Below are 13450 nucleotides of genomic sequence, written 5' to 3'. Positions count from 1 at the left end.
GACGCTTGCAGAGCCAGGAATGGAGAAAAAAAGCAACGAAAAGTAATTTTTTTTTATCTGAACCGACTCCTGAATTTTGCCGGTGGATAGAGCATTCCGGAGATTTAACCTCCGTTTAAACGAAAGTTTCCTGTATTAGTAGCCGTGTAACCAGGGTTCCTGGATCTGTGGCCATGCAACCGGGGTTCCTGCACAAGTACCGTGTAACCGGGGCTCCTGCACTTGTGGCCGTGTACGGGGCTCTCGTACCTTGGTAAGTATACCTCTCTGTAATCCAGACTTATTGATCATCTGGCACCACGCCGGTCCCAGATAAAAAAGTTTCCTGTATGTAGAATTACATAGAATTTACAGCAATTCGGATCAACTGGTCTATGCCAGTGTTCATGCTCCACACGAGCCTCCTCATCTCACCCCATCAACATACCCTTCTATCCCTTTTTCCCCTCATGTACTTATCTAGCTTCTCCTTAAATGCATCTCTGCTATTCGCCTCAACCACTCCCTGTGGTAGCGAGTTCCACATTCTCACCATTCACTGGGTAAAGAGGTTTCTCCTGAATTCCCTATTGGATTTATTAGTGACTACCTGGAGCAAGCCTTTGGCGCAGTGCCTGTGGGCCAGAAGGTGCAGGGTTCAAACCCCACTTCCGACAGTCCCAGTGAGTGGTGTTGGAGCTCCGGCTTTGAATTCTGGGTTGACCTCCAGTGGGATACTCGTGTCCAGTGAGTGCGAATGGCCCCCCCTCATCGTATGGGTTGTGGAAGCCCATAAAACCCTCCTGCTGTAGAGGACTAACCACCCTATCAGCTGGTATATAGATGGTTATGGCCATGGAAGGAGCGTTAACGTGACCAGTCAGACTGTTAATCAGCCTGCAAATCTTCACACTGATCCCCAAAAGGGAACAGCAAGAACATACAAGATAGAAGTGACTACCTTATATTCATGGCCCCTAGTGTTGGTCTCTCCCACAAGCGGCAACATTTATTTGTCTACCTCATCAAACCCTTTCATAATTTTAAAGTCCTCCATCAGTGAAACATTACCTTCTTTGCTTTTATGTTCAATGCTTCTAGGATCAAAAACAAGGATTTGGTTTGCCTTTTAAATCTGGAACACTCGCCTCCAAAAAGCTGTTGAGGCTGGGCTGGGGGGGGTCAATTGAAAATTTCAAAACTGAGATTGATAGATTTTTGTTAGGTAAGGGTATTAAGGGTTACGGAACCAAGGCAGGTAGATGGAGTTAAGATACAGATCAGCCATGATCTCATTGAATGGCGGAACAGGCTCGAGGGGCTGAATGGTCTACAACATTTGGGCTGCCACATTTAATGACTGCATCTGCACACCAAGATCCACCTGCACTTCTACTCCATTTACAATCTTACCATTTTAGGTGTACTTTCTTGCCCTATTCTTACATCCAAAATGTATTACTTCACATTTTTCTATGCTAAACTGTATCTGCTGCCTACCTGCCCATCCTGCTAGCCTGTTTATGTCCTCCTGCAGCCTTTTGCAACCTGCGTCACAATTTGCCACACCTCCCAATTTTATATCGCCAGCGTGATCCGACTTTGTTGTAACTTCTCTTCTCCGCCCATTTTCCAAGCTATCCACCCCTCCCCCCCCCTCCATCTCACAAACCTTTCCCCGGTGACCGAGGGCTGATAAACTCTGCAATGCCTGAAAGACAGAGCAGCAACGTAACTAGTCATTTAAGACATTCCGCTCATACTGCTGTAGTTGCAGGCGAGAGTACCTGCAGTAATTTTAGTCGTGAGTAATAAATTTCCACGGTTTATAACTTTTACTGCTGTACGGGGCGCGCCAAGAAAGTTGACCATTTCACCTTGGAGAAAGAAAATTCCTTCTCCTACCTTTCCCTGTAGAAAGCTCGTCGCCCACTATTCAAACAAGTTTTGAGGGGACAAGGGATGGGAAAACTGAACAACACAGAGAATAAATCTACAGGAGTGATGCTCAATTATTCTGATTTAAAAATATTTAAAACTCATTTTATGGTATCTCACTTTTTAAAATTAAAGCCAACACTAGCAGTAAAAAAACTGTCCTGTTTTAATAAAAGCTCTATTTTATGTTGTTACTTCTCTGATCTTAGTGTTTAGACTATATAATATATACTGCACCCACATACCACTCCTATCTACAACAACTTAAACATAGAAACATAGAAGATAGGAGCAGGAGTAGGCCATTCGGCCCCTCGAGCCTGCTCCGCCATTCAATGAGATCATGGCTGATCATCCAAATTCAGTACCCTGTCCCTGCTTTCTCCCCATATCCCTTGATCCCTTTAGCCTTAAGAAATATATCCAACTCCTTCTTGAATATGTTTAATAAATTGGCCTCAACTGCCTTCTGTGGTAGAGAATTCCACAGGTTCACCACTCTCTGGGTGAAGAAATTCCTCCTCATCTCTGTCCTAAATGGCTTACCCCTTATCCTTAGACTGTGACCCCTGGTTCTGGACTCCCCCGCCATCGGGAACATCTTTCCTGCATCTAGTCTGTCTAGTCCTGTTAGAATTTTATAAGTTTCAATGAGAGAATTTTATAAGTTTCAACTTGCATTTACATGGCACCTTTAATGTCGTGAAACGCCCCAAGGAGCGAAGATCAAAGAAAGTTTGATAGCAAGCCACATAAGGAGATGTTAGGACAGGCAACCAAAAGCTTGGTCAAAGAGGGAGGTTTTAAGGAACGCCTTAAAGGAGGAGAGGGAGGGAATTACGGAGCTTAGGGCCCAGGCAGTTAAAGGCACGGCCGCCAATGGTGGAGCGATGAAAATTAAGGATGCGCAAGAGGCCAGAATTGGAGGCGGGCAGAGCTCTCGGAGGGCTGAAGGGCTGGAGGAGGTCACAAAGGGATTTGAAAACAAGGATGAGAATTTTAAAATCAACGCGTTGCCTGACCAGGAGCCAATGTAGATCAGCGAGCGCAGGGGGTGATGGGTGGACAGGGCTTAGTGCGGGTTAGGACACGGGGCAGCCAAGTTTTGGATGAGCTGAAGGTTATGCAGGGTGGAAGGTGGGAGACTGGCCAAGAGAGCGTTGGAATAGTCGAGTCTGGAGGTAACAGAGGCATGGATGAGCGTTTCAGCAGGTGGGCTGAGGCGGGGGCAAGCTTTGCAAAGAGTACTCATTTTTTCTAGTAAAGCAAAACTCACTTTGTGCTGACAGTAAAAAAAAAATGACCTGATGTTTATTCGCTCTGTTTACAGCTTCCAACAAATAGAAAAGGTTGCTTTGTTCAGTTCAATACAGGGAAGCAGGAATTTTGTTTGAAACGCACCTGACCATTGTAACCATCTCCAGAACGATCATTAAGCACCGAGAACAACATTCTCCAGGGAACAGTACAAACTCCAGACTTGTATTTTGATATTAAGGAAACTTGGGCAGGATGACTGATCCAAGCCAGAACTTGGCAGAATGGAAATTGGTGCGGACGTGAGTGCGGACTTTGCCCACTTGAGTTTGAGAAGGAATAGCAATATATTTGGGTTTACTTTTAGTGTGAACTTGGTTTCCCTGATGGATGACTGATTCATTCAGTCATTGAGTAGGTGAGCTATTCGACTAGGAAGTTCCAAAGGTCCTAGAATGACACAGCACAGGAGGAGGCCATTCGGCCCATCGGACCAGTGCCGGCTCTTTGACAGGGCTCTCCAATTAGTTTCCCCGCAGCCCTACTATTTTCTCCCCTTCAACTATATATCCAATTCCCTTTTGAAAGTTATTGAATCTGCTTCCACCGCCCTATCAGGCAGCGCATTCCAGATCACAACAACTCGCTGCATTAAAATTTTTTCCTCATTTTGCCTTTGGTTCTTTTGCCAATTATCTTCAATCTGTGTCCTCTGGTTACCGACCCTCCTGCCACTGGAAACAATTTCTCCTTATTTACTCTATCAACACCCTTCATGATTTTGAACACCTCTATTAAATCTCCCCTTAACCTTCTCTGCTCCAAGGAGAACAACCCCAGCTTCGCTAGTCTGCCCACATAACTAAAGACCCGCATCCCTGGTACCATTCTAGTAAATCTCCTCTGCACCCTCTCCCAGGCCTTCACGTTCTTCCTAAAGTGTGGTGCCCACAATTGAACACATTACTCCAGCTGAGGCCTAACCAGTGATTACTCAATGCTGGTTCTGCCGGGGCAGTGGTCGGACATTGTGAGTGACCTCAGTGACCCAGGGGGAGCCAGTGCCCAGGGTTCCCACTGGTGATGATCCCTGTTGGGAATGCGTGCGTGTGAGGCCAATGGGTGGGGACAGGTTCAAGGTTGATTAATGACGCCTTTGCAGTCAAAGGGACTTGCTTGCACTCACTGGGGCCGGTCTGAATTTTAGGCGTGTACCAGGCGGTCGACAGGCAGTGATCGCTCGCTGCCGCTTGTTGCCATCACCGCGAGGCTCAAGCCAGTTTTAGGCTGTGAAACCGGCGCTCTGAGGCAGCTCGCTAGTTGGGGAGGGCGGGAAATTGTCCAGGCCCTACCAATCGGAACTGCGGAGGGTGAAGAAGAGACAATCCTGGGGGGATGGGGGGGGGGTCGATGATCTCACATGGACCGTCAGTGGGCAGAGTTAACTTCTGAGTCCAGGAGGGGCACTCCTACTAGCCAAACAAAAATAAAACTTGAGAATATCGTTTTTTTTAAGCGGCCTTCCTCTTTAAGGACCGCTGGTCAGGCTGCTCAATGCCAGTGCAAATGGGCGGTGTGTCGGCGATCCACACTCCACTCATCTGTACCTCAAAATTGCAATCAGGGTCCGAGGTACGTCACCCGAATCCAATTTGCATATTACAAGTGGCCTCCTGCCTGGAATGGGCGGGTGCACTGGCCGCCTGTCTCAGGGCCCTACCCAAGATGGCGGTGGCCAGAGCACCAGCATAAAACGGGGCAGTACGTGACCCGATGCCACTTTCAGTCCGCTTCTGCCCCATTGACGCCAGTTGAGAACAGCCCCACTGTAAGATTATAGTCAATTTGCTATTGAATTTGTCCACTAGGCTTGCACATGAAGAATGGCTCATTTCCGTTATGTACTGGAAACCAACAGTAAACTGTGCTCCAACAAAGATGCAAGATTTTATGGTTTTATGGACAACAGGAGAACAAATTGGCAGGAGGAATGAGCAAGGGCAGCTGTGTGTCCATCCCTAATCAGAGAGACTTAAGAGGTTAACCAAGTATTGTTAATGCATCCAAAATCCAAGCTACAACTTTACATTTCTTATAAATGTTATTGTATTCCCTTGAGGAAGGGGTGATCTAACAGGTGTTTAAGATGGTTAAAGGAGTCGATAGGGTAGATAGAGAGAAACTATTTCCTCTGGTGGGGGGAGTCCAGAACAAGGGGGCGTAACCTTAAAATTAGAGCCAGGCCGTTCAGGGGTGATGTCAGGAAGCACTTCTTCAGACAAAGGGCAGTGGAAATCTGGCTGTTCCCACTAGTTGATGGTACAAGGACTAAACGACACAGATTTATGATTTTGGGCAACAGATACAGGGGGGATGCGAGGAAAAATGTTTTTATGCAGCGAGTGGCGAGGACCTGGAACTCGCTGCCGATGGAAGTGATGGAAGCGGAGACACTCAATGGCCCAGAAATTCGGGTCCCAACGCGCGAGTACGCACGGGGTACTCACGCGTGGACCCGATGGAAGTGCCGGTTTCCTGCATGCACTACGCATGCGCGGGAAACCGGCACTTCCGATCCTCTGAACGAAGGGGTTCAGAGGTCGAACGCGTGCGCGCGGGAGTCTGCGCGTGCGCTTTGAACTTACGTTTTTTTTTACAGGTTTTTCCGTGAGGGTAAGTCTTTAGAATTTAGAAATGTAAAAACCAGGCATAAGGACTGCATTTTAAAAGGTAAGTGGTCAATTAATTAAAATTAAAACATTTTTTCCACAGGTTTATTATTTTTAAATACTTTAAAGCAAGGTCAGTTTATTTTTAGCCCCGTTTTTTTATAAAATTATTTTTTTCAAAAATTTAAATTATTGTTTAAAATAGTTATTTAATGTAATTTATAGTTTATTTAAAAAGCGTGATTTAAAAAAAAAATTATTTGAAGGTTAGCTACTGTTTTGGGCCCTCAGCATTCATACGTTTTGACAGGTCTTTCTGTCAATCTTATGAATGGGCTTTTCCCTCCTCCGATTGGCTGCCCATGGCTCACGTGATCCCAGGGGACGCATCGCATTAACTACGCCCCTGGGACACGCAAGCACAGCGCGCCGGCAGCTGGGCCAGGCCCCGGAGCGGAATTCCACGCAGGCCCAGAGCTCAACTGCCGGCGCGCTAGGTAAGTGTAGGTCGGGGGCTTACACCCGCGGGAAGCCCCCGACCCGAATTTCTGGGCCAAAGTTTTTCAATGGGAGACTGGACAGGCACTTGAGGGAAATAAACTTGCAGGGCTACGGGGATAGAGCAGGGGAATGGGACTGACTGGATTGCTCCATAGAGAGCTGGCATGGACTCGATGGGCCGAATGGCCTCCTTCTGTGCCGTTATGACTATGACTAAGATACAGATTAGCCATGATCTAATTGAATGGAGGAACATTCAAGGGGCTGAATGGCCGACTCATGTTTCTAAATTACATGATATTTCACGTTGGCAAGAGTGTACTGTAATACCCTCTAGATTCTCATTAAACAAGGTATGCAGATTTGATTTCAATACTGTACTCTAAACATGTGCACGTATAAAATTATGAGGGGCCTAGATAGACGTCAATAACCAGGGGGCAGAGATTTAAAGTAATTGGTAGAAGGATTAGAGGGGAGTTGAGGGGAACCTTTTTTCACCCAGAGGGTGGTGGGGGTCTGGAACTCACTGCCTGAAAGGGTGGGAGAGGCAGAAACCCACATCACATTTAAAAAGTACTGGGATATGCACTTGAAGTGCCGTAACCTGCAGGGCTACGGACCAAGAGCTGGAAAGTGGGATTAGGCTGGAGAGCTCTTTGTCGGCCGGCACAGACAAGATGGGCCGAATGGCCTCCTTCTGTGCTGTAAATTTCTATGATAATTTCTATGAACATTCGAGGGGCTGAATGGCCTCCTCCCGTTCCTAAATTACATGATATTTCACGTTGGCCAGAGCGCAATACCCTGCAGATTCTCATTAAACAAAGTATGCAGATTTGATTTCATGACTCTACTCTAACATGATTAAATCTCCTCTAATGTTTGCATTGCCCCCTATAGGTTTCTGCCCAAGTATGCATACTTACATTTGGTAGTGTTTCATCTGTGCTCCACAACAAAACTCATTGTTGTTCCATCAAAGGAAGGTGGGGCTATAATGCGGGGCCCTTGCTGCGATGTGATGCTGATCACCGGTGTGCCTTCTAAGAAGCCTTTGGCGGGCCTGTGCTGAGAGCTCAGAGTCTGTGCAGGGTTCAAGGACTTCCCGGTCGGGGAGTAATACGGGCTTTCCATGTAAGCCTGTTGGTTCAAAGCACTGTTCGTTTTCTCCGCTTCGCAGCCTTCGCTCTCGGTGCGGGACAGCTGAGTCGGGAGCAGGGCCGGTGGGGGCAGGAACCCGGGGTAGAGCATGTAGGTGGTGCCGTAGGTGCCGGGGTTGATGGCGATGGGGGACATGGGCACCGACAGTGGCTGCTGCTGGGGCAGGGGCACCTCCACGTACTGGCCGGTCTCCGGGTCGAAGAGCCGCTTGCGGGCCGGCTGCACGGGCGTGTCGACCAGGTAGCACTGGCCGGTGGTGGGATCCAGCAACATCTTGCGCTGCGTCTGTGGCAGCGGGAAACACGTGTCCATCAGCACCGGCTGCGGCGGCGGCGGATGCATTTTGGCCGCGACGAGCTGCTCCGGCGGCTGCGCGGGTGGACTGAAGCAGAGGAGCTGCGGCTGCGGGCGGTGATAGATGGTGGCGGGCGAGGCCTCGCGGGCCTGGCGCTGCTGTTTGGGGCTGGAGCCCAGCCCGCGGGCAGCGCCCGTCGGAGGCAGAGCGTAGGCGGCGGACGGAGGAGGCGGCGGTTCACGGGGCGCGGCGGCGGGCTTCTTGACGGGGATGGTGAGGTAGTTCTCGTATTCGGACGGGAGCGGTTGCTGCTGCTCGGCTTGCGTTGCGGAGTCCGGCTTGCATGGCTTCTCGCTCTCCTCCCAGGGCTTGCAGCGCTGCGCCCGCAGCAGGCGAAAATCGGGCGGCTGCGGGGATTGGGCGACCGCCAGTCCCACTTTCCTGCTGCTGCTGCTCGTCACCTTGGCGCTCAGGTTGAAGGAAGAGGGCTGCGGGGCCACCGGTGCCACGGTGAAGAGTGGCGGGGCGATGCCCTCGCTGCCCACACTCTTGCACCAGGTCTGGCCGCTCCGAATGGAATCTTGCCTGGGAGCTGGCTCCGGTCCAACGTTCCCAATGGAATCTTGCCCGGGAGCTGGCTCCGGTCCAACGTTCCAAATGGAATCTTGTCTAGGAGCTCGCTCCGGTCCAGCGTTCCCAATGGAATCTTGCCCGGGAGCTCGGGCCCCCTCGCCTTCCGAGGTGCAAGAGCACGAAGCTTCCTCACTGGCGATGAGCGATAGCACGTGGCTGCCCGCCAGGGGCCCAGGACTGGGCTCGCTCTTGCGCTTCCACTCGTTCTTGTCGAAGACGTAGAGCTGCTCCATGGTCTTGACGGCGGCCGTCAGCTTCTCCAGCGCCAGCTGCTTGCTGGCCACCTGGTGGCCGGCGCCCAGCTTCTCCGCGCCCGTCGTAGCAGCCATTGCGGGCGGGCTTGCGTTGGCACGGGCCGCCGGGGCCACTTCCTTGAGCGGGATGCGGCCGGACGCACGGTGCACGAAGGCCGAGCCGTTTTGCATGCCGCCGCTCTCCAGCCCCGGGGCGTTGGCGTCCTTGGAGACGGCGCTCCAGCCTTGGTCGGGGGCGCAATCGACCAACCTACCGTGCCGGGCGCCGGCCGGGTCCTTCCTGCTCACCGACTGGCACTTGATGACGATGGGCAAGAGGGGGCCGGCTTGCTTGGTGGGGACGGGCTCGCTGCTCTGCAACGGGTGCAAGTGGTTGGCGTCCAGCGTCAGGATGTGGTAAGAGCTCTTGACCAGCTTCCTGACGTCCCGGACCTGGTGGATGGGCGCCTGCAGCTTGTGGATGTTGTCCCTTATGTCCCTGACGGTGAACTGAGGCACTCTCGCTCTGTTGTCCTCGGGGTTGTCGCTGGCCAGCAATGTGGAGATTGCATGGCATTTGGGCTCATCAGCTGACTTGCCGGCTGCTGCATTGCTTCCTATATTGGGAGTCAGTAGCTTGGCAACACTAAATGGACTGTGCTTGCTCTCCTTTAGACTCCGGAGCTTTATTTTGATTTCTGGAGATCTGGAATTTGCAAGGTTGCTGGTTGAATCTCCCCTTTGGCACGGTGCTCCTTCCTGAGGCTGGGGTGTATATTTAACATTTAGCACCAAGTCGGTGGCTGCGGGGTCCGTTTCTTTGGCATGCTTCTGAATGCTGGGCACAAAGAGATGAGACATTTTTGTTTCTTTGCCTGGGGCTTGCCCACCGATTTCGGCCCGGACGCGCTGGCCCCTCTGCTGGTTTTCTTTGGGGTGCAAACTCTCCTCGCTCTTCTGCATCTCCAGCCCGCTGTCCTTCCAAGACCTGAATGCGCTGGGCTGGCTCCGGAGCAAGTTGCCCTTGGAAGGATTTGCGCCCTCCGCGGCGTCGCAAGTTAACGCCTGGACCTTACTTTGCGCCGAAACCTCGGGGTTGCCGGCGACCGAGCCCCGGCAGGCAGCAGCAGCAGCTCTCGCCGGCGGCTCGGGGGAACTCGGCGAGCTCCCGCTGGAGATCTTGCTGGAATTTGGTCTTTGCAAATCCCGCGGCTCGCCATCTCTGGGCGCCGCCTTCGGAAATTCCGCGGAGGAGGCGGCGGCGGCGGGCGGGCTGGTCCGCCCGGCGAACGAGGTGTCGGAAATCTCCCCCCGCTCCATCTTCAGCTCCTGCTCGAACTGCATCTTCTTCCAGATAACGCTCTGCAAGAGATTGGAGGCGAATTTGGATTTCTTCTGCGCGCCCTCCATTGCCTCCGCCGCTTTGCTCGTCCCTGTGCTGTTCTCGCTCCCCTCCTCTTTTGGCGCCGGCTCCTTAACCGCATCGGCGCAACGCGATCCCCCCGCATGTCTGGCCAATTCAAGACGCCTTCCGCCCTCTCGCCTGGCCGGGATGTGCTCCTTGACGTCGTAGCTGAAGTTCAAAGTCTTGGTTAAAGTAATGACCCGGGATCCAATCTGCTCGAATTTGCCCGTCAGCTGGATTTTGGAGAAAGTTTGCTTTTCTGCTGCGCCCGCCGGGTTTTCCTGCCCGGCGTTAAGCGGGGCCAGGGGTAGATGCTGGTTGGATTCCGAAGCCGCTGCCTTTTGGTCGCTGCTCCTCGGTGGCCCGTCTGTTTTTGGCTCAATGCTTGCCTTCGCATTTTTGGCAGGAAATTCGCGCGGATCCTTCTTCTCCATTGCATTGCGGCACTGGAGGTCGACGTAGGCGGCCCAGCGGTTCAGTGCAATGTTGCCCTCTGACAGTGATGACAACCCGGCCGATGTTCTACCAGCGGCGCAGTAAGTGTCCAGATATTCGTCATTGGGGCAAGCGAGACTTCTAAAGGCTCTGGCAGTTAAAGTGCGGACTTCCTTATCAGCGTCGTCCAGCTCACTCACTGCACTGGAAGCGCCGCTGGAAAATTCAAAGCCTTTGCAATTTGCTTTGCCGCCCACATTTGCACGGACGGTGCATTTATCGCCAGGAATTGCGCCGTTCGTGCTGTCCCCCACTGGCTGGGGTTTTGGCAAAGATTCGGAGTTTCCCCGCACAGGTTGCTGGGCTTCCCCCTCGGAATTGGCACCGGGCGCCAGTCCCTTGCTCGTTTCACCCACAGCCCGCGAACTTGCGCTGATGGACAAGTGAATGTGGCCGGCGGAGCTCCCGTGCTCAGGCAGGGGCGCCTCCGCCACCTTCCCGCCGGCCATTCCTGGACTGGGCGCCTCGCCCGGCGGCGCAACACTGGCGCCTCGAGGCGTCTGGGAACCCTCCTCCGATGCATCACTTTCAAAAGAGCTGGTGTCCATGTAGGAATATGCCGCACTGCTCCCCTCCACATCCCAGCCAGCGCCCGCCGCAAATTTGACATCCCCATCATGGTCCAGCTCGTAAAGTTGGATCTCATGAGTGGTAATAAAATGCGCCTCGTCGCCAGCGCAGGGCAGGAAATTATCCCACAGTAAAACGTCGGAAGAGTCATTCTCGCTTGGCCTTGTTAAAATCAGCGGAGCGCCGCCGTCCTTACGCCCCAGTTGAGTTCCAAAAGTAGGGCGCAAAGCAGGCGCACCATTGGCGGATCCCTCTTCCCCGCCACCGCCTTGCTGATCATTATGGGCTGCCTGTGGCGGCGTTTCCGCGCAGTCGCTGAAGCTCTCGGAAAATTCCGAGCAGACGGCGGTATCATAGTCCGAAAGTTCGGCGGCGGAGGAGGAGGAGGGGCGGACTGGGCTCTGGCTCGCCCGAGTTTCCTGCCCGCCGGCGCCAGTGCGGCGCAAGTCGGCGGGGCTCAATCGCCCTGTCAGGGTGCCGGCCGGCGGCTGGTCCTCCGCCGCCTCCCTCCTCCTCCTCCTCCTCTCCTCGGCCAGGACGGGCGGGCGCCGCTGCGCCGGATCTCCGCCGGTGTTTCCGCGCCGCCTCTCCAGCCGCAGGAGCCGCACCGCCGCCGCCTGGCTGCTGGCTCTGTCCCCTCGCCCCCCAATGCCACGGGCGGCCACGCTCCCATTCAGAGCCCCGGCCACCGACAGCTGCAGGCAAAGCATGTGGCGGCGGATCTCCGCGGCGCTGTAGCCGCCGTCAGGTCAGCAGACAGACATTCGCTGAACTGTCTCCCCTCCCTGAGCCGCCAGCCGAGTGACAGCACTTCCTGCAAATGCAAAAGAGCCTTTTGAGTTCAGCGATTGAAGGGGAGGGGGGTGGACACATTACAATCAACAATTGCTCTGTTCCAACATCTTTTATGCTGAAATCACAGACATGTGCATCAGGTTTTTTTGAACTTTTAAAAAATTCTTATCGGTGCTGCATTTTTAATAAATTTACATTCTTAAGAATGTTGCCTTCTTAACCAGTGCTGTGTTTTAATAAGAACTTTGCACTCCTAAGAATGTTGCCTTCTTAACCAGTGCTGCGTTTTAATAAGAATTTTGCATTCCTAAGAATGTTGCAAGACTGTGAAAGAAGCTAGGAAAGGGGAAGAAACAACTTCAGCGCCTCTCACGACCTCGGGACGTCCGAAAGTGCTTTACAGCCAATGAAGTACTTTTTTTTGGAAAGTGTTATCATGGAGGAGTGACACTCACTCATTGGAGCAACTCTTTCAAAGAGCCGGTACTGGCAGGATGGGCCGAATGGTCTCCTTCTTGTGCTCTATGATTCTCCCGTGCAAACATTACCACCTAAATTCGCCCCCTTTTTTTTTTAAAGAATATGCACAGATTTTAAACACTTTTAGTGTCTGATGACAATTAAGTGCAAATTCAATGTTTTCTGCTTTTTTTAACTCCACCTCCGCTGTGTCCAGTGTAATCCTTCTGTGCAAGTTTGGACTGTCAGAGCATCATTTATTCGCACCGTATCCAGAGGGGGGGGAGATGAGAACATTTTTTGGTGCAACTTTGGATCCATTATAAAGATGTGTAATATTTTACAGCACAGTGCATGAGGTCTAGAGAGTGACTGAATAATTTACTGCCTGTACCAATTTTGACAGCAATACGGTATCGTTCCTCTGCGAAACTTGAGACAGGTTTAGTTAAAAGGCAGTGCAGTATTTAAAATGCAAGAATACAATTAAAAATCACACGAGTTTATTACTGAATGCAACCCCCATTGCTCAGCAATTTATGGCCAATTCCCCAGAGTAAACTCAAAAAATTTTAATTGGAACCACGAATAGCGGCGGAAAATGATTTTACCTTTGATTTACAATGGTAATGGAATGGTGTCCTGGATATATCAATCAGATCAAAAAATAATGAATACTAATCAGAGATACACACCATAGTTGATCGAGGGAAAACTCACAGTGCCAATACTGAGTTCCCAGCGGCGGTCGGAGGATGTGCCGGACAGTGTTTCAAATCAGCTGCATCTGGGGTTTTGTTGGGTCTTTGTCGGCGGCTCTTCATTGAGCACCATCACTGGGTCACAACTATCAACTATTCATAGACTATGCGTCAGTTATGCCGATTGAATGAAGTACTATTTTAAACCAACCATTACATTCGCTCATTATGAAAATAAGAGGGGAAGGGGGGGTTGGGATGGTCAGGGCCAACTGGGAAAGGAACTCATGGATGAAATCGAAGTTTTATGTAGATATCTGGACCTGCTTCATGTTCAGTCACACATCGGAGAAAGA

The 13450-nt window shown here is 51.7% G+C and overlaps 1 protein-coding gene across 2 annotated transcripts in view; it reads right to left on the bottom strand.

The window, feature by feature from the left end:
• LOC147122526 (uncharacterized protein C4orf54 homolog) overlaps nucleotides 1–13194 on the bottom strand; it is a 50780-nt gene extending 37586 nt beyond the window's left edge. For both annotated transcript variants that reach the window (XM_086006246.1, XM_086006237.1), the window contains exons 1-2: nucleotides 13089–13194; nucleotides 7274–11953 (exon numbers count right to left, since the gene is read on the bottom strand). In XM_086006246.1, the coding sequence (XP_085862372.1) occupies nucleotides 7287–11849 (4563 nt within the window). In that variant the 5' untranslated portion in view covers nucleotides 11850–11953; nucleotides 13089–13194 and the 3' untranslated portion in view covers nucleotides 7274–7286. The remainder of the gene's footprint in view (nucleotides 1–7273; nucleotides 11954–13088) is intronic.
• Nucleotides 13195–13450: the final 256 nt, after the last annotated feature.

Source organism: Somniosus microcephalus, chromosome 2 (genome assembly GCF_052327205.1).
Source record: "Somniosus microcephalus isolate GS21.2 chromosome 2, FLI_Smic_1.0, whole genome shotgun sequence".
Lineage (NCBI taxonomy): Eukaryota > Metazoa > Chordata > Chondrichthyes > Squaliformes > Somniosidae > Somniosus > Somniosus microcephalus.
Note: the sequence above shows the minus strand (reverse complement) of the source record. Positions and strands in the feature narration are given on the sequence as shown.